This window comes from Erythranthe guttata, chromosome 3, assembly GCF_056151865.1.
Source record: "Erythranthe guttata isolate IM_541 chromosome 3, IM_541, whole genome shotgun sequence".
Taxonomy (NCBI): domain Eukaryota; kingdom Viridiplantae; phylum Streptophyta; class Magnoliopsida; order Lamiales; family Phrymaceae; genus Erythranthe; species Erythranthe guttata.
This window is the reverse complement of record NC_142535.1, coordinates 2,984,177-3,006,342: the sequence shown is the minus strand read 5'-3', so window position 1 is coordinate 3,006,342 and position 22,166 is coordinate 2,984,177. Positions and strand designations below refer to the sequence as shown.

Below are 22,166 nucleotides of genomic sequence, written 5' to 3'. Positions count from 1 at the left end.
CACCAAGTGCAATTTTAACATCTTCATCATTCACGCCATAACAATGACTACGAATGTTAAGGGTGCTACTTTCCGGGTCATAATTGTATATTATCCATTTTAGCACCTCTCTATCTAGTTGATCAATTTCGACTCTAGTCAGAGCTCCAAATCCTATTAGTTCAACGCATCCTATTTGAGACTTGTCTAGAGTTCTATTTACCTCTATCAGCTTTCTGAGTGAAGTTCTATGTTCGAGCTTTGGATCCTAAACAAATTATGAACCTACAATGGTTAAATTTGAAAAAAAGAGCACTATATAGATTAAGCTATTTCGTACTGTTGAAATAAATTCATACATTTCGGTTAAGAAACTCATCACATTTCACGTGATGTCTCTCGCTGTACAGTTTATAACCTTTGCCGCTGTTATTCCAGGCTTTTGCACTCTTCGTATCCTATTAATAATAAATTCGTAAATAAGAATAATTGAACAAATTTCGAAAAGGTGCAAAATAAAAAAAAAAGATACGATACCATGTTGGACTCTGTAAATGCGGATGGCAACTCAATCTTCACAGACTTGTGACTAGTTTTCATATACGAATCATTATAGCTCAATTTGCGCTTTAGATTATCAGGTTTTTTATCACCCCTACGAAAAAAAATACGCCTTATATACATATTTACAACTATAATCGAACATCAATTCTGAAATTATTGGAATCTCTTGCTTTTGAAAAACCTGCATATATATGGTTTACGTAATTTAATCACTTACATGAGAGGCTGCCGAATGAAAAATCAATGGAGTTCTGAATCTATTATTTATCACAAAGCTGTCTACGGCTCGATGGAGTTCTGAATCTATAATTTATCCCAAAATTGTCTCCGGCTTGAAAATAGAGGGATGAGAGAGCTGTGATGATTTTTGACCTGACACTGCTACAACAATTAGTCCTGCACCAACCAAATCAAGAACCAAATAAATAGAACATAATTAGGGTTTTCTGAATTCTATAGATGAGGGAGTCTGAACGATTGTTTTAATACTAAAGATGCACATGGAAATTTAGGACTTTGCAAGGGTTTACTTCAATTCTCCACGGGTTTACTTCAATTCTCCACTCCGATTCACACTATAATTTGTATAAAAATTCCAAATATTTTAAATCTTACTTTCTCAACTCCGATTCACAATATAACTCGTATAAAAATTCCAAATATTTTGAATCTTACTTTCTCGACTCCGATTCACAATATAACTCGTATGAAAATTCCAAATATTTTAAATCTTACTTCAATATAACTTGTATAAAAATTCCAAATATTTTAAATCTTATAAAAAAATAAGGGGATTGATTCGTACCCGAGATTCCAAGCCCAGGCATACTTTCCCCCAAATTATTACATTCCTTCAATCTGAACCATCCCCAATTCGAATTCACTGTGTCGCCTCTAAAAGCCAAATACACCCATAAGTTGGATTGATTGTTGCGGCTGAGCCCATCCATATCTCCTTGGTTGAGTATTGACTGTCACTTCCGCTGAAGAAGAAATGAAATGGTGGAAGCACTGCAAGAGTTTTTCGAAAGAAAATGGGAGAAGTGGTGGGGGTTTTGACTTTAAGTTTAACTAATAGTTATGATTATTATAATATTTTTTAAAAGGTTTTTCAATTTATTAATTTGAGTTTATAAGGTTAATTAAGTAATTTATATAAAGTACGATGTGTATACGATAGTGTACGATGTTTTTTTACTAGGTTCGTATATTAATTTTAAAATTTATAATATCGTACTAGATCGTACTGAGTCGTACAAATTAATCAACGGATGAGATTGAAATTTAAGGAAATTGTACGCACCAGATTATATCTCTTACGGTCCGAGAAGTACAACCCTCTCGGACCCTAGAAAAAAAAATATTAAAAATAAATAATTACATAAATACCATTAGGGTTTTTAGGGTTGCCCAGCGTTTCTTTCTTTTATATATAAGATTAATATAAGATATATGTGCAAATTACGGCCACCCCTGTGTTATAGTCAAATTACAGAAAAAAACCCCATGTTTGGGTAATTATAGCCACCCTCTTTTTAAATATTTTGACATAAAACTTATGTAACTCGGTTATTTACCAAACAAAATCGTATAATCAGTTCGGTAAACGGTATGAAATGTTGGCGTACCAAAATTTCGGTTCGGTTTTACCGATTTAACATCCCTAAATTTACCTCTGGAGGAGTAAATATAGAGGGATTTGGTACATGGTTTTTCAACACAAGGGGAAATATGAAATATAGAGGGATTTGGTACATGGTTTTTATTGTAGAGGGTAAATATCACTTAATTATTTTTGAAATTACAATATATGTTTAATTATTTTTTACATATTAATAGTGAAATAAATTATAATCATAAAATTCAAATAAAAAATCTAATAAACTTTGGTATAATCAAATTAGTTACAATGTTTTCGATTAAAATAAAGAAATTAATAATATTTGTGAATATAATATAATGTACTAATTCCTAAAACCCTCCTATGTTATGTTTTGTCATTTTACATTTTTAGTCTCGAATTTAATTTTATTTGGACGAAATTGTAAGAATAAAGTGATATTGGAGTTAAAATAATAATATAAGTAAAACGAAGGGGTTAATCTACATTGTCACGTGCCTCGCATGTGACTTTTCCGTCCAAGCTAACAGCAATTTTAAACGGTGAGGACCAATAATTTCGTGCAAAAAAAAAAAAGTTGAAGGACCAAAATTAAAAATGGTGCATAATATAGGGACCAAAACTGTAATTATCCCTTTGTTTTGTGAAAACCTATGCTAATTTTGGGGAAATTACATTTTATGTCCCTAAACTATACCACTAAAATGATTATTGTCCTCAAACTTTTGCATCCCCGAAATATATCCTCAAATTTGCCACTTTTTAGCAATTTGTACTCGGCCGTTAACTTTGCCAGTCAAGTTAAACGGAATGTCACATGTGGCACACATGATGTCAACCAGGCTTACACCCTACATTGATTTCGCTGATTGAACATATACGTGGAGTGACACATGACTCTCCCCCTATTTCAATATAAAAATCCCTAATTTCTCATTACCTAATTCACTGAACCCGATCCGATAAATCCCAACCTCGAAATACTAGCAGAAATCTTCAAATTGAGGTGAAATTCGGCATAAAAAAAAATCGTCTAACACTAATTTCGCAAATAATCGAATATTTGTGGAACTGAAACATCGCAATCGACCAATAATCTTCGATTTTAGTAAGTTTCTTCAAAGTTCTTATCTTTGAACTTCGGTTTTAGGAATTTCGAATTTGTTATGGGTTTCTGACTTCTGAATTCTGTATGATTTTGAACAAGACTGGAGATCTAATTGTAAATTGGGAGTGTGTTTACGGGATTGAAAGACATTTTGAGATGCGATGTCTAGGGTTTCAGGTGTGAAAAGTGAAGTGAGAATTGGGGATCTAAGAAATTTTAAAATTGGTTTTAAATCGACTGATTTATGTGTCAGCTCGACATTCGACAGACACGTCGGCATCACGTGCGCCACACGTGACAACTTGACTGGCGAAGTTAACGACGGAACACAAATTGTTAAAAAGTGACAAGTTTGAGGTCATATTTCGTGAATACAAAAGTTAAAGAACAAAATATTTTAGTGGTAAAGTTTAGGGACATAAAATGTAATTTTCCTGCTTATTTTGAAAAAAGATAAAATCCTAAACGATATAGTCACTAATATATGGTGTGTATTTGTGGCATATGTTAAAGCATTTTCATGGGCTTCAACTAAAAGTAAATTATTTTCATAGGTTTCAACTAAAAGTATATATAAAATAGGCTAAGACGCTAAGTATAATATAAATTAGGTGGAACAAGTAGATTAATTTATATAGATAGCTGCAGCGTACTGCACGTTACAAATGCTAAAAAGCGAAAAGGACAACTCATCGGCAATTTTCGACTACATTACGGTTGAAGCTTTATTAGTCGGAGTTAAACGAAATTCATTTTGTCGTAAAATGTCTCTCATAGCTGCAATATTCATGTGCTCTATGATGCTTGCGAATATCAACGCGCAATCAACTAATTCGAAACAACCGCTCCCACCATTCTCTTGTGACTCAACCACTAATCCATCTACAAAGTCGTATCCATTCTGCAACGTTGATTCGCCAATCGGAAAACGGGCCCACGACTTGGTCTCGCGTCTCACATTGAACGAAAAAATCTCCCAGCTCGTTAATAAGGCATCGGCAATCCCAAGGCTAGGTATACCCTACTACCAATGGTGGTCGGAGGCTCTGCATGGAGTAGCCGGTACCTTGTCTGTCGATAGTGGCTTCTTTTTTAACGGGACTATCCGCGCGGCGACTAGTTTTCCTCAAGTTATACTCACCGCCGCCACCTTTGATGCCCATCTTTGGTATCGAATAGCCAAGGTAAATTATGTTGAATGACCATCTAAACCAAAAGCTTAAATTATTAGTAAAATATGTATCATTTAATATTAATATCTCCAATACGCCCCCTCAAGTGCAGGATTTGGCCCGACTCTGATAGCATGTTGAATGACTATCTCTACCAAAAGCTTAAGCTATCAGTGAAATGTATCATTTAATATTAATATCTCCAATAAATTAGTCATGAAATATAGTAAAGTTATTGTGATATCCATTATCGGGATTTTACGCATATGCATGATACTAAAAATCAATTGTGCTAGCTTCTAACACGTATATATATGAGTATGCATTTGAAGGTGATCGGGACGGAGGGTCGAGCAATATACAATGAAGGGGAGGCGACGGGCATGACGTTTTGGTCACCCAACATTAATATTTTCCGAGATCCGAGGTGGGGAAGGGGGCAAGAGACACCTGGCGAAGACCCTTTCATGACAAGTAAATATGCGGTCTCGTTTGTTCGCGGAATCCAAGGTGACAGCTTCGAAGGCGGTGACCTCAAAGACGGCCGTCTTCTAGCCTCTGCATGCTGCAAACATCTCACTGCCTATGATTTGGAGAGTTGGAACGGAAATAGTCGTTTTACGTTCGACGCTCATGTATGTATCTCTTTCATCACTAGACATTTAATATATATATATATATATATATATATATATATATATATATATATATATATATATATATATATATATATATATATATATATATATATATATATATAATATATATTGCAGAGAAATGTGAGGATTAATTAAGTGCATTTCTAAGGGAAAAAATATTTACTTTGTCCTTTTTCGGTTTAATTAGCAAAATCCCATGAACTAAGGTTAAATTAATAGAAAAAAATAAAATTTGAATTTTGTCAATTTCTATCCAAATTTTCTGATCTGGGAACAATTTTTTTAATTCTAGTTTTAAAAAATTTCACATCGATTTTGGCGGATTTTTTCAGAACCAAATTAGAATTAGTTATCCACTCCCGAAAAAATAATGTTTTTTCAAAGTGTTAATTATACCCCTAACTAGGGGTGGTAAACGAGCCGAGCCGGCTCGAACTCGAGCTCACGAGTTCGAGCTTTGGACGAGGTCGAGCTCGAGCCCAAATATAGTTGTTCGCCAGCTCGCGAGCTGGTGTTTTTTTTTTTTTTTTCAATGTTTTATATATTATATATTATTATTATTATTATTATTATTATTATTATTATTATTATTATTATTATTATTATTATTATTATTATTATTATTATTATTATTATTATTATTATTATTATTATTATTATTATTATTATTATTATTTATTATTATTATTATTATTAATAATATAAAATATTATAATAATAATATAAAAATAACATTAAAAATTTAAAAATATATATAACTACAGTTTTTTATTTATTTTATAATTTTTTTTCATTATACTATAAATATTTTTTAATAAAAAATTAATAATAAAAAAAAAGTAAAAAACATAAAAAAATAAAAACATAATGAGCTCGAGCTCGTCAAAATTGGCTCGAGCTTGAGCTCGAGCCCAAAAAAAATAACTCGATGAGCTCGAGCTCGAGCTCGAGCCTGCCAAAACAGCCTAGCTCGGCTCGTTCACACCCCTACCCCTAACATTGTTAATTTCAATATTTTTTTTCTTTTTTCTTATTCTGCATTTTATTTATTAAAGAAAATATCAGGGTCAGTTTAGTCAATTCATGTAAGTCAACAGCCAATTTCGAAAAAAGGGCAGTGTGCTTTGTCAAACAAAACATATGAGAGTCTTTGCTAAATTTTTTAACACAGATTTTTTCGGCAATTCGAAATTACGTAATGTTTTTAATTAACTCTTAGGGTGTTTCTCATAAACTACTTTCCTTATTTTGTTAAAGGTTACAAAGCAGGATATGGCAGATACATATCAGCCACCTTTCAAAAGCTGTGTAGAACAAGGCCGAGCGAGCGGGATTATGTGTGCTTATAATCTCGTAAATGGTGTTCCCAATTGTGCTGATTACGATTTACTAACGAAAACAGCTCGTCGCGAATGGGGATTCCAAGGGTATCTTCTTTAATAACTTGAAAAATCACTTTCCTTCTTGTACATCTAATGTCTCTAACATCACCGTAAACGAACAGGTACATAACATCTGATTGTGGTGCAGTCTCTCTTCTCTATGGTACGCAAAATTATTCGAAATCACACGAAGATGCTGTAGCAGATGTGCTTAAAGCAGGTAACATGTGCCCTTTTTCATTTTTTTTAAAAGAATTATTTGTACGCATGGTTGTTAAATCGTAAATCGAATTGAAATCGATATGCAAAAAATTCAAATCGTAAGTCCAATCGAATCGTAAATCGTAAGATTGTATTCTTTCAAAAATAATATAGATAATAATTATATATAAATATTTTAAAGAAATTATATAATGTTATAAGAAATGTATATGTCGTTTAAAATTTATAAAGTCAAACTATAACAGTTGTATCTTGAAGAATATAAAGAATTGATTGAATTAAATATAAATAAATAAATGATGTAATACAAGCTCACTTATGCTATTAAAATCGGTGACGTGTGAGAAATTCAAGTAAAAATACAAATGTCTCTTGGGAACTAATTAAAATAAATAATATTTATTTATAGAAAACTGAATTAAACTCATTCCAACTTATTTTCATACTGTATAGTGCAACAATAGACGAGGAATAGAAGCAAAATAATACTATATGGTATTTTCTTTTTAAATATACTTGATTTAATAGTATTTTATGGGATAAAGTGTTGACAATAACGTAATAATCACATTAAATATTTCTATATATAAAGTCTAATGTATTTTTAATTAAAATTATTATAAATATTAATATAATAAATTAAAATTTTCTTAAATGTAAAAATCGTAAATCGTAAGATTTCATCGGTTTTTTGACATTTAAGATTTAAATCGATTTAGGTATGAATCCAATCGAATCGTAACATTTGAATCGTAAATCGTAAGATTTTAATAACCATGTCTATACGTATAGCATTGATCAACATGATTAATAATAGCTCAACCTAATATAGAACAAAATTTTAATGACAGTTTCTATCAAATTGGAAAAAAGTAAAATAAATTATAAATACAGGTTTGGATGTTGAATGCGGCAACTATTTGACGAATCACACGAAATCAGCAATCGAAAAAGGGAAAGTGTCGGAGCATGATATAGACAGAGCCCTTCGTAACCTCTTCACTATTAGGATGAGATTAGGACTTTTCAATGGAAATCCAAGTGAACATGTATACGGCAATCTTAGCCGTAACGACGTATGTAGTCCCGAGCATCAAGATTTAGCCCTTGAAGTTGCACGCGATGGCATCGTCCTTTTAAAGAACACCGCAAATCTACTTCCACTATCTAAGTCCAAAACAAAGTCCCTTGCCGTAATAGGCCCCAATTCCAATGTCTCGGAAACACTCTTAGGAAGCTACGCGGGGCCCCCATGCAAGACAATTACTCCACTACAAGGACTAATGAATTATGTCAAGAAAACCGAATTCCATAAGGGTTGCGAAACCGTTAATTGCACATCAATTGCCTCCAGAGAAGCGACGAGAATTGCCGGATCAGCAGATTATGTTGTACTCGTAATGGGAATCAATCAAGACTTTGAGCGCGAAGATTTGGATCGAGAAGACTTGGTACTTCCAGGTCAGCAACAGAGTCTTATCAGGAGTGTTGCAAACGCAGCTAAAAATCCGGTTATATTGGTATTGCTCTGTGGAGGCCCCGTTGATATTTCGTTTGCGAAAAATAACCCCAAGATTGGAGGTATTTTGTGGGCTGGATATCCCGGTGAAGCTGGGGGGAAAGCAATTGCAGAGATCATATTTGGTGACCACAATCCAGGTACATTTCCTCAACTTTTTTTTTTTCCTTCTTTTCTTCACGAGTCAAAGGTTTAAAAATATACTAGGATTAATTAATATTGAAATTTATATTAATCGATAAATTAATAACCTCGCTTAAATAATATTTTTTCCTGGTCCCGACTCGGTAAAAACCTTCTAAACTATTAGTTCGATAATTTAATAATTCGCTAAATTAATAGAATTTTGGCAGTTCTGATTGTATTAATTTATAGATGTTTGTTTAACTGTATGCTTGTTTTTCCAGGAGGAAGGTTGCCTGTAACTTGGTATCCGAAAGATTTCATCAAAATACCAATGACTGATATGAGAATGAGGCCCGATCGCGCATCTGGCTATCCGGGACGAACTTATAGATTTTACCAAGGCGAAAAAGTTTATGAATTTGGCTATGGTCTTAGCTACTCGAACTATTCTTACAAATTTGTTTCTGTCGGCCAAAGCAAGCTCGACTTCAAGCCAGAAAACTCGGGAGATGTTTCAGTTTCGGATATCGGGTTCGAAGCATGTGAGAGTTCAAAGTTTTCGGTTATTGTTAGTGTTGAAAATGAAGGGGAGATGGCCGGTAAGAACTCGGTTCTGCTATTCGTAAAGCGCGACGAACCTCTTAAGGATAGTCCCACGAAACAGTTGGTCGGATTTCAGACAGTGAGATTGAATGCAAATGAGAAGACTAATGTTGAATTTGAAATAAATCCATGTCAGCATTTCACAAGAGCTAGTGAAGATGGAAAGATGGTGATTGAATCAGGGACTCGTCACTTTATTGTAGGAGATCAGAAAGAGTATCCTATCAGTATTAATTAATTAATATTTTCACTAAAAAATGTCATTTGGTTTGAATTGTTCACTTAAGTGATTTGGAATAAATATGTTCGGGCAAATTAATGTTTCAATTCTCTTAATATGCATAATATTTTTACCTTAAATTTCTGAACTCGTGACACATACTATAATTTGATTCACATAGAAACTCGAATAACGTTGGAATTATTATTATTATTATTATTTTTTTTTTTTTTTTTTTAGTGTAGTGATTTTTTGCAACTCGGGAACTTGGTTAACATGGAGTTCCATGGCTCTTAGAATCACTTTAGATCGTGATTTACATTTGGTTGAAATTATTTGTTCGAGTTATAGGCCGTTGTGATTTATGACAATAGATGAGAAATTAGTTGATTTAGTAAAAAAAAAAGAAATAGTTAATTTAGTAAAAGTCAACTAAGAAAAAATAGTCGAGCATGTTTGTCTAAACATATTTTAAACAGCTAATAAGCTTGTAGGTCTGATAAGTTGTTTTAAGAGTTGATAAGTTGTACTGGGGCTGGTAATCGGGCCATGTGAGCCGAGTTTGAGTCGGCTCAAGCTCACATACCATCGAGCCTCGTTGCTATAGGCTCAAGCTCACATACTATCGGGCCTCGTTTGAGCTCACATGCCATCAAGCCTCGTTACTATAGGCTCAAGCTAACATACCATCGGACCTCATTAGTATAGGTTGAAGCTCGGCTCATGTATTTTTTCGGGCTTCGGATTTATATCGGGTTTCATTACTATATAACTGTAATGAGTAAAAAAAGAATTATAAATACAAGTGATAAACAATATTTATCTCTATTGAAGCCTATCCAAAAAACCCTAAACGATCTTTGCAAGTTATTGGAGAAACTTATAAAAAAGACTGGAAGAAGTAAACAAAATTAGTAACACCTATTATTGGAAATATTTTTTATATTCTCAAATCTCTGTGATAACTTTCAGTAATTAGGTATTGGTGGGTGTGTTGCATTTGATTCCTATTGCCACCGCCATCACTTAATTCCTTTTATTTTTGACTTTTATTTTTGTAAAATAAAATATCTTATACTGCCGTAACTTGTATGTGGGGTCATATCATTAAAAAAAACAAATATATTACATATTTTATTATTAATTTAATATGTCGGGCCTTATTCTGTTGATCCATAGTATGCTCAAACTCTGCTCATAAATAAACATGGTTTAATAAAATGGCTCAAACTCGGACCGACTCACTAAAAAGTAGGCTCAACTCAAATATAATCGGGCCGAGCCATCGGGCTTCGGTTAGGCCCGACTCAATTGCCGGTCACAAGTTGTATGTTACATCTTGTTTTAAGAATTATTTTTTAAAGTGTTTTGATAATGAGCTTATAAGCTATTTTTACTCATTATAAGATCTTAAATAAAAAGATGGGGTAAATGTATTTTTTAAAAGATCTTATTTGCTCTCCAATAGCTTATTTTTATTTATTTTTTTAAATTACCAAATACTTTGGAAGAACTTATAATCTCTAAAACATCATAAAAACTCTTTTTAATGGTTTATAAGCTTAGACAAACACGTTCGATCTGTCTATTTTTAGCAGTTTTTCATATTAGGCAGGTTTATTCTATATTGGGCATGGATGGGGTGATCGTAGTCTATTTTTGTCTATTTAGAGTTGTATGTTTGCCGCATGGTGTCACATTTTTTGCAGTCGTTATACCGGTTGCGCCCATCTTTGGTAAGTGGCCTCCGCTGTTGTTGTGAGGTGAATGGGTTCTTTGGATTTTTCCAAGCTTTCTGTGATCATTCTCATTCTTTTGTCTTATCTTAAGTTTGGGCCGCCTGTTATGCCCGGGTTATTCTATTTTTGATAGATTTTATTTTTTGGCAGTTAATATTTTAAACTATTTTGAAGGTTGTAGCATTTCGCCTAAAAATATTTATGTACTCATTTATTTTTTATCTATAGACAAGTTGGGGGTCCAACCCAGCCACGGTTTATATAGCATCTAAAACGTCCTTGTAGCTTGGACGATGACTAGGCAAGATTCTTACTACAACAAGGAAACTTTCATGAGTTAGGTGACTTGCATGGGAAATTTGCCTCACAAGGTAACTCCCAAGTTCCTTCTCAGCGTGCGATCTCGTCCGTTGAATCTTTTCCTTCTCTTGATTATATATTTTAGGGGCTCTTTGAGAAAACACCCTTATTACTTCTTTTAATAGAGAGAGACCCAAAATATTTCTCTCCATTTGAGAAAAGTCTACACCCATTTTCAGTCATTATATTTTCCAGTTTTGCCCCCATCCGCCTTATCATCACTGTGTCACGCGCTCAGCGTTTTTTTTTCGTTTTCTTTTTCCGTTTTTTTTCCCTTCTTTTTTGTATCAGTTTCATTAATCGACTATGGAGCATAGTCGATTAAAAAAAATTCTTTACTTTTTTAATTTTTTTTTAAATTGTTTTTTCTACATATGGTATATTAATGGACTATGATGAAACATAGTCTATTAAGAATCTGCTACTAAACATAACAAATTACAATTGCAAAAAAAATGCAAAATCAACTATATTTTACAAAATACAAAAAATATACAAATATTATAATCGATTTATACAATTGGAATCAATACAAAAAAATGCAAAAAATAAATAAAAAATTGGAGTCGATCAACCTTAATCGACTACCAGAGCATAGTCGATTAGCTTAATCGACTATTGAATATGTACATAGTCGATTAAGGTTTCTGCCTGCGCGAATTTCTCTACACCACCAGCCCAGGAAAAACCCACCAAAACAAAACCACACATCAAAAAATTTGCAGCGAAATTATATTAAAAATCCATAACGTGCCCTCCGTTGGCCAATAATCATCGGCTGAAATTTTTGAATCAAACCCAAATTATTTGTACCATCACCACACCATATCAACTCCTCTAAAACACTATACTCCACCCTTGCATCCCTACATTGTACATTGCACTCATACCTGGGCATTCTTCACTCCCCATAAATATTCACGCTCTCCAATTTTCATTTGTGGCAAATAGCTTCTGCAAAAAAATTGATGGCACAAAACAACCAGCCCCAAGGAGCGGCTACTCCGCCTCAGGCGGCGGCATATCCCCTAAGCCGTCGTACCAACATCTCCTCCAGCAACAGAGCATGAAGGCCGACAAGGCTTATCACAGAATATCCACCCAACCCATGTATTAAGAATATCATGAAGGCCGACGAGGAAGTGCGCATGATATCGGTGGAGGCGGCGGCGCAGCGAAGTGGAGAGAATATGGTGAGATTTGGATGGAGAGAAAATAAAAGACGAGAGAAAGGAGTAGGGTTAGGGATTAATTATTAAGACTAAATAAGGGTAGTTTAGGGATTATCAAAGATTCATTTTGCTAGAAATATACCTAAAGAGGTCTTCTCTAATTATTTTTGGAAGGGGATGTTTGCTTAACTATATTTTCTAGATGAGGGGATTATAGATGAACAAGTTGGCATCCAAAAATATTCAAGATGATCTGGAAATTCAACTCAATTAGCTAATGGATTTAGGTTTTAGATTTTCTCAAATTCGAATAACATTGTTGTCAAAATAAGGCTCAAGGCTGACCCACTCAAATGACTTCAACAACTTACACATGCGCTTCGACAACTTACATGCACGCCGTGGCCGAACCACTCGTTAGCAAGGGTGGGCTCCAGCCCACTCTCAGTTTTTAAAAATTATACTATATATTATATATGTATATAATTAGCACATTTAAGTAATTTAGCTTAGCTTATCTACCAAAAAAATTATGCTATATTAGTTGAAGTTTATAATTTATAGTTATTTTATGTTAATGAATCAGAAAAAAAAAAAAAAAAAAAAAAAAAAACCTCAGGGGCGTTGCCCCTGAATCCTCGTAAATATTAAACCCACCCACTCACAATTAATTTCTTGTAACCTATATTAGTTGAAGTTTATAAATTTGTAGTTATTTTGTGCTACAATTTTATGTGAATGAATCAAAAAAAAAAAAAAATCAGGGGCGCTGCCCCCCAATTCCCGTAAATGTTATGTCCACCATGTCTCGAATTTCTGGCCGCTACATGCACGGGATTTAAACTTAGTGAACCTTACTAAAATGAAAAAGGTGGAGGTAATGTGAAAAAACGAAGTTTCAGGGATTTTAATTAAAATATAAAAGTATCTTGTTCGTACCTCTATGAAAAAATTCATTTAAAGGGACACTCAACTTATTTAATACGTCAAATATTTAAGGACGAATTGAATCTAACTCTGAGGAAGACTTATCCAGTTATTTGCATTCTTATCTACACCAAATTCAGCCCTACAAAAAAACTCATCCTTATCTTTTGCCCAAAATATATTTCAAAATATAATTTAGATAAATTTCATCCATCATATCATAGCTTTAATTTACAAATATTGCACATTGATCCTTGATTTTAATAAAATATCACCTTAATCTCTATTTTCACAATTTTTTGAAAAAAGTATTTCTTTTTCTTAGAAGATAAATTATTTTTTTTCAGCCACTGCCCGAAGTTGATTTTTTTTTTACTTTTTCATTTTTCTGCCACCGCCGATCTCCGGCATTGAACTTTTTTTGTGTGAATTTTTTTTCTTCCACCGCCAGTCCCCGACATTGAACCTTTTTTTGTAAATATTTTTTTTCGAATTATTTTATTTTTCCACCATGGATTGGTCAACAAAGTAATATTAATGTGAACACAGTACACTAATCGTATTGTCTTATAATACAATAATATTAAATATTTTTGACCTTTTGTTTTCAATTTATTTTTTAAAACAACTAACACAGTAATATTAATGTCTGAAACAATAAAATTGCAGGTCAAGACATTAATATTAATCTTAACAATCTAATGTTATTGTATTAACAACAATAGTACTGCCCGAGACAGTAATATTAATATTAATATAGTAATATTATTGTGTTAACACCCATAAATCGGCGATGAAGCGAAATTTTTTTTCTATTTTTTTTTATTATAAATAAGAAGAAAATGTCAACACATGAGACCAGCGATGACGGTCAAAATCGGGATCAAATATGGGTTAGGTATCAAAATGGGCTCACTAGTGAAATTAAGGTTGAATTAGGGTTTATATCATGAGATTGGGGTGAATTAGAGTTTCAAATGGTTATGGGTAATTTTGGTATATATATATATATATATATATATATATATATATATATATATATATATATATATATATATATATATATATATATATTTATATATGAGAGAGTTTTTCTTCGTAGCAAATAAATGTTGCATGGGTGGATATATTTACAAGACAAAAAGGTAAAATATCATATTTCTAATTGTCATTTCCATGTACTTTTTTTCTCAATTTGCGCAATATTTAAATCTAGTTCGCTAATCAAACTAGTAGTATCTTTTGAGGGGTTAATATAGTAATTTCTAAGGCTGGGCATGAGTTCGGGTTGGGAAATTATCGGCCAATTATCCGACCCGATCACCCAACATTGCTTAAAATTGAAAACCATTACCAACCCAAATATTATGGGTCGGGTGATGATTGGCAACCGACTTTGTCGAGTAAATAGTGGGTGGTTGGTTGCTATTATATGCCATCTATTTATTGTATTTTTTTTGTTAACAATAATAAGATGTTTTTCAATGTTTATTCAAAATATATTCATAATTGGGAAAACTTGTGTTGTAAAAATCTTAACTTTAATTTAAAATTAAGAGTTTTTTTTATTAAACTTCTACAATAAATAAATATATAATGAAGAATATAAAATAGAAATAGTATGAGAAGAGGTTTATAAAATTGTGTTTTTGAGTTTTTACTTCTTTTATATATTATTTAAATATAAAAAAGTAAGAAATGCAACGAAATATTTATAATAAAAAAATTATTAAAATAGTTGGTTGGCCGATATTACCTGACCAACCGACTTTTGAGTAAACTGAAAATCACTAACCGACCTATTCATATATATGGGTTGGTTAAAATGACCAGCCCGACAATAAAATTATCGGTCAAAAAAAGCAAGTCGAAAATAGGTCGGTTAGCCGATAAAACTAACCCATATCCCGCCATAGTAATTTCAATCATGAATTAATAGCACTACTCAATTTACCGGGCTATTCACGCACGAAAAATCTCTCACATTGTTTTGTCAAAGTCTCAAAGAAGTAGATATCACTTAAATGTGTGTCTTAATTATCTCTAAATCATAAGTAATTCTTATAAAAATGGTGTTTTTGTGCATAAGTTTCCAACCAAGCATCTTTATTATTCTAGGTTTAGGGGTTATATCTCTTTCACCAATAAGCACATCCCTTTAATATTTAGAATAAATAAAGGAAACATTCATATATATGCCAATATTACCCCCAACCATGTATACCCAATTCTTAATTATAACCCCAATTTAATCAATTTTGCCACAAAAAATCCAATTTTGACTTATTTTTTTTCAAAAACTTTATTTTTTCAAAAAAAAAAAAATTTGACTTTTCGACTTTTCCTTTTTTTCTTTTTTTCCGCCGGTTTCCTGCGTTGACCGGCGGTCTCCAGCGTTGACTTTTTTTAGTGTTTTTTTAAGTTTTTTTTTTCATTTTTTTTTGTTTGTTTCTTTTTTTTACGTCCGGCGCTAAACGTTGACCGTAATTGTGCTGTCACTGACAGTAAATTAACGTAATTATACAGTCAATGACAGCTAATTAACGTAATTGTACTGCCGTTGACAATACATTTATGTAATTGTTCTGCCGTTGACATTAAATTAACGTAATATTATTATTTTTTATTTTTTGTTATTATTATTTTTTATTTTTTGTTATTTTTTTTATTTGTTAACAAGTCAACGTAATTATATTACTGTTGTTGACAGTAAAATAACTGTAAACACAATAATATTACAGTCAACAACATCAATATTATTATATTTTTAGGTTTTTTGTTTTGTTTGAGTTATTCACGGAGGAACGTAATAATATTACTGTCTATTATTGTAATCTTACTGTAAATACAATAATATTAATGTGGTTGACGGTAATATTACTGTTGTTATAGTAATATTGTTGTCAACCACATCAATATTATTGTTTTGTTTGATTTATTTTGTTTGTTTGAGTTATTCACGGACTAACGTAATAATATTACTATCTATTATTGTAATATTACTGTGGTTGACGGTAATATTACTATTGTTATAGTAATATTACTGTCACTCACAGCAATATTGTTATTTAAACGAAAAAAAAAATGTTACAGAAAGAAAAAAAATCGAAAAAGTCAACGCCGGGAACCGACGAAAAAATCCGGAAGAATTTTTTTTTTTGAAAAGTCAACATCGGAATGCGGCGATAAAAAAAAATTGAAAAAAAAAATTGGGTCAAAATTGAATAATTTGTGAAATTTGGGGTCAAATTGAGGTTAAATTAAGTTAAGGATGAAATTAGAGCATATTAAAGTATGAAGGACTATTTTAATCTTTTACAAAAATTTCAACCATTTGTGAACTTATTGATAAATGAGTTTTTTGTCTAAATCTTTATGAATAGATATCCATTTATGGGCTTATTTGTAATGACCCTTATAAAAATACACATAAGATAGACTAAGGTGTAATAAAATTCAAAACAATAGCTTCACGCTATTTCCTTTAACATAGTTAAGATTAGATGTACTAAATTGTTGTGCTACAATCACATTTGTGGGTAGGTCGAATTACATGTAGATTGTGAACAATTATTTTGAAGTATCAACAACTTGCCCAATCAAATAATGTAACAAATCATAATTTATATACTATTATACAAAGTCTAACAGATAACCCCTTGATACAAACTATCTACAAGTGTACCTTTAATGTACTAGAACAATTCAACTACCCAAAAAAATAAAACAATTGAAACAATTTGGTGAAATACAATATTTTATTACAAACAATTAAATTGAAAAATTCAAAAGGAGTGCCAGCTGTTGTCAAATATTTGTGATGGCAGGATAGGATACTCTTGATCTCCTACAATTAAGTGATGAGTCCCTGATTGAATTACCATTGTTCCATCTTCACTAGCACTACTAAAATGCTGGCATGGATTTATTTTAAATTCAACATTAGCCTTCTTTTTTGCGTTTAATCTCACTGTCTGAAATCCGACCAACTGTTTCACCGGACTACCCTTAACGGCTTCGTCGCGCCTTACAAATAGCAGAACCGAGTTCTTACCCGCCATCTCCCCTTCATTTTCTACGCTAACATTAACCGAAAACTTTGCGTTTTCGCATTTTTCGAAGCCGATATCCGAAACTGGAATTTCGTACGGTCTTTTAAGCCTCATTGCGTTCGATAATCTCTTGACATTGCGATTGTTTTTGCCAACGTTAACAAATTTGTATGAATAATTTGAGTAGCTAAGACCATAGCCGAACTCGTAAACTTTTTCGCCTTGATAAAATCTGTACGTTCGTCCCGGGTAGCCGGATAATGGATCGGACCTCATTCTCATATCTGTCATCGGTATTTTGATAAAATCTTTCGGATACCAAGTCATCGGCAGCCTTCCTCCTGAAAAAAAAAAACAAAACAACATAAAAAAAATTGCTAGTAACATATATTTATAAATCGGAATCATAAGAATTGTTTTTTGACGAAATATACCTGGATTGTGGTCACCAAATATGATCTCTGCAATAGCTCTTCCTCCAGCTTCACCGGGATATCCGGTCCACAAAATACTCCCAATTTTGGGATTATGTTTCGCGAACGAAACATCAACAGGGCCTCCACAGAGCAATACCAATATAACCGGATTTTTAGCTGCCTTTGCAACACTCATGATAAGACTCTGTTGCTGACCTGGAAGTACCAAGTCTTCTCGATCCAAATCTTCGCGCTCAAAATCTTGATTGATTCCCATTACAAGTACAACATAATCTGCTGATCTGGCAAGTCTCATCGTTTCTCGTGAGGCAATTGAGGTGCAGTTGACGGTTTCGCAGCCCTGATGGAATTCGGTTTTCTTGACATAATTCATTAGTCCTTGTAGTGGAGTAACCGTGTTGCACGGGGGCCCCGCGTAGCTTCCTAAGAGTGTTTGCGAGACATTGGCATTGGGGCCTATTACTGCAAGAGATTTTGTTTCGGATTTGGATAATGGAAGTAGATTTGCAGAGTTCTTTAAAAGGACAATCCCATCGCGTGCAACTTCGAGCGCCAAATCTTGATGCTCGTGAGTACATATGTCGTTATGGCTAAGGTTTCCGTACGGAAGTTGACTAGGATTGCCGTTGAAAAGTCCTAATCTCATCCTCACGGTGAAGAGGTTATGAAGGGCTCTGTCTATATCAAATTCACTCACTTTCCCCATTTGGATTGCCGATTTTGTGTGATTCGCCAGATAGTCGCCGCATTCGACATCCATGCCTAGTTTGATAAAAAAAAATGTCATTAGAATATTTTTTTTAAATTAAGTCGATCAATTGTTTATACGCTAAGTTACCTGCTTTGAGAACGTCTGCCACAGCGTCTTCATGTGATTTGGAGTACTTTTGCATCTCGTATAGATGTGGGACCGCATGATCGTCTGATGCTATGTACCCTTGGAATCCCCATTCCCCACGAACGGTTTTCGTTAGTAGATTATAATCAGCACAATTTGGAACACCGTTGACGGAATTATAAGCACACATAACCCCACTCGCTCGACCATCTTTCACACAACTTTTAAAAGATGGTTGAAATGTATCCGACATATCCTGCTTCGTCACCTATATATATATGTATAGAAAACAATTAACACGTATTTTTCTTTAGGGGAAAAAAAAAATAATTCGTGTTGGAGAGAAATTCATACAAGAGCATCGAAGGTGAAACGACTATTTCCGTTCCAACTCTCCAAATCATAGGCGGTGAGATGCTTGCAACATGCAGAGGCTTGAAGATGGCCGTCTCTGAGGTCACCCCCTTCGAAACTGTCGCCTTGGATTCCTCGAACGAACGAGACGGCGTATTTACTTGTAAGAAAAGGGTCTTCTCCGGGCGTCTCTTGTCCCCTTCCCCACCTCGGATCTCGGAAAATGTTGACGTTTGGCGACCAAAATGTCATGCCGACAGCATGTCCTTCGTTGTATATAGCTCTAGCTTCTTTGCCCATCACCTTCAAATGCATGCTTATATGTGTTAGCTAACAAAATTATTCGAAAACCGACTAAATAAAGAACACATCGCATTAATATCTCAATAATGAATATTCGTGAATCTAACAACCACGGGTCTAACTAGGATTTGGATTAACAGGGGCCAATGGCGGATCCACTCTAATAATTATATATAGTAAGGTCTCGTTTGGTTGTCAAGATAAAATCAGCAAAAAAAAAAAAAAAATCTTATGAAACTCAATTATGTTATTAGATCTTGGAACAACCAATAAAAAACATGCCTAAAAAACAAAATAAGGTCTCATAAAATAATCTTTTAAGTTATGTTCACTCATTATAAGATCTTAAATAAAAATGGGCGGTAATGTACTTTTAAAAAAAAATCTCAGTTATGATCTCCAACAATTTATTTAAAAAAAACCTAAGATTTTTCTTCAAAATTTATCAAACACTCTGGAAGAGCTTTTAAACACCTAAACATATTTATAAACTTCTTTTAACATTTTATTATTTTAGCCAAACACCAAACAAAATCCGGTTATTTAATTAAACAAGTCGTAAGTAGAAATATTAATCTAATTGCTTGAGAAAGGTCAGAGGAGTTGGATAAGTATGTAATACGCAATTAAATTAAAATTCAAGCAGCCTATGTTGTCATATTATATAAATCATAAGTCAAGTGGCAGTTTAACTAAAAGTTAAATTGTAGTAGTTTAAAAGCAGTTACTACAGCAGTTATTGCAACATACCTACATCAGCTGAGCTGACAATTAATTATAATAGTAATATAACCAGCAGTGACGTGGCAGCCCACATGCCACGTTATTTAAGTAAATCCCAATAATCCAACATACCCAAATTAAAAAAAAAAAGAAAAAAAAAATAATTATATATGTTATGGACTAATTAATTAATATACCTTGGCAATTCGATACCAAAGATTCTCGTCGAATGTAGATGCGGTGAGTATGACTTGAGGAAAGCTAGTCGCCGATTTGATAGTCTCGTCGAACGTTACGCCGGAATCCGCTGTCGTGGACCCCGCGACGCCATGCAGAGACTCCGACCACCACTGGTAGTACGGTATCCCCAGCCGCGGAACGGCCGACGCCTTGTTGACCAGCTGCGAGATTTTCTCGTCCAACGAGAGGCGAGATATCAAGTCGCGGGCCCGCTCGGGTATCGGCAAATCGGAGTTGCAGAACGGGTACGACTTTGTCGATGTGGCGGCCGAGTCGCACGAGAATGGCGGGAGTTTATTGGCTGATTGAGCCTTTAAGATTTCGAGTAATATGATAGAGCATATTATTGTAAATTTGAGAGCCATTTTTTTTTAATGAATGGAATTGTAATTTTTCATGTTATGGGAGGTCGTTTATATATAGTGAAGAGGTAGTCAACTAAATTAATTTTGCACAGAAAAAAAATGTCTATCACGTTTGCTGACTAGGATATGAGCTGGCAATAATTGATTAGTGATAGTGAATATGATAGGATCTGATCAAACAATATTTTATTTCCTCGTGTATTATTATTATTTTTGTAAATAATTAAGGTAGTCATTTCTATATTGGGGCAAATGCAGCACAACATGGAATAGTCAACTAAATTGATTCACTACAAAAAAATGTTTATTACGTTTGGTGATTAGGATATTTGGTGGCAATAGTACTTGGATAGGTGATAAATCATAATCAATATGCAGTCGTTCGGGCCATGTGAATCGAGCTTGGGTTGACTAAAGCTCACATTCCAAAAGATCATATTATTATAGGCTCAAGCTCATAAATTATTGGTTTCAAACTTGACTGGTGTATTTTTTTCAGGCTTTAGATTTATATCGGGCTTACATCGAACAATTACATAATTTACAACTTTTTGGTCGAACGTGTTCAATAAAAAAAAACTTCACAGAAGAGGAAAACCTGGAATATTCATAAAGAGTAAAATAAGATGAAAACTATAGTCGCATGGTAGAATGAAAACCGTAGTTTGTTCCTTAAAACAAATAAAGTGTAACGTTGCAAGCCTTTTATCCTTAAGTATTTAATATGACAAAAAATGCACATAGAAGCAATTCTAGATGCAGTCCTAACTCTTTTCTAAATGTTGAGCCTAAAATTAAAAATATATTATTTATTTAATTATTAACTTAATTGGTCGGACCTTATTTGGGTTAAGTCACAATAGGCTCAAAATCCACTCATAAACGATCAGGTTTAAATAAATGACTCAAACTTGGCCCGGCTCATGACTAGTTATACTCAGCTCAAATAAAATTGTACCAAACATTCGGGTTTCGGGTAGTCACAGCTCAATTGTCGGTCCTAAATAGGATCTAACATTTTTTTTTCCTTGTATTCTAATTTTTCTTTTATTTTTCTTAGTAATTAAAGTAATCATTTGTTATATGTATTTTTCTTGTATTTTTTTATATGTATGTATATATATATATATATATATATATATATATATATATATATATATATATATATATTAGCTATAAATTATAATGTTCACAAGGATTATTTGACCCTACCTAAAGATTATATCAATATTCTTTAATAATTTCTGGATATATATGTTATATTATATGGTTTTATTCCCATGCAACTAGTTCCAATCTTATCTGCCATGAAATTTTGGCCTTTGGAAATAAATAGACAGCTGGAAATGTAATTATGAAAATAAATAATAATTAAATGTTGGAAAACCAAAGGGACCCAATGAAAGTTGGAAAGCTAACATGGGATTCACATGTTGTTTAGATTCGAATTTAATTGGATGATTTGTTTAATATATAATTTA

General features: G+C 33.0%; 2 protein-coding genes across 2 annotated transcripts; one reads left to right on the top strand and one right to left on the bottom strand.

Annotated features, from left to right (window-relative positions):
• Window positions 1–3,809: 3,809 nt before the first annotated feature.
• Window positions 3,810–9,270, top strand: LOC105973953 (putative beta-D-xylosidase 7). Its single transcript, XM_012998999.2, has 6 exons — window positions 3,810–4,456; window positions 4,777–5,079; window positions 6,361–6,530; window positions 6,608–6,705; window positions 7,602–8,366; window positions 8,634–9,270. Exons 1-6 carry the CDS (start codon window positions 3,938–3,940, stop codon window positions 9,191–9,193), a joined length of 2,415 nt encoding a protein of 804 aa, XP_012854453.2. The 5' UTR covers window positions 3,810–3,937; the 3' UTR covers window positions 9,194–9,270.
• Window positions 9,271–16,977: 7,707 nt separating this feature from the next.
• LOC148771527 (putative beta-D-xylosidase 7) lies at window positions 16,978–20,898 on the bottom strand. Its single transcript, XM_088815418.1, has 5 exons — window positions 20,278–20,898; window positions 19,055–19,357; window positions 18,701–18,968; window positions 17,860–18,624; window positions 16,978–17,766 (listed from the first exon to the last, which is right to left on the bottom strand). The coding sequence occupies exons 1-5, from the start codon at window positions 20,683–20,685 to the stop codon at window positions 17,159–17,161; spliced, it is 2,352 nt and encodes a 783-aa protein (XP_088671544.1). The 5' UTR covers window positions 20,686–20,898; the 3' UTR covers window positions 16,978–17,158.
• Between the last annotated feature and the right edge of the window lie 1,268 nt (window positions 20,899–22,166).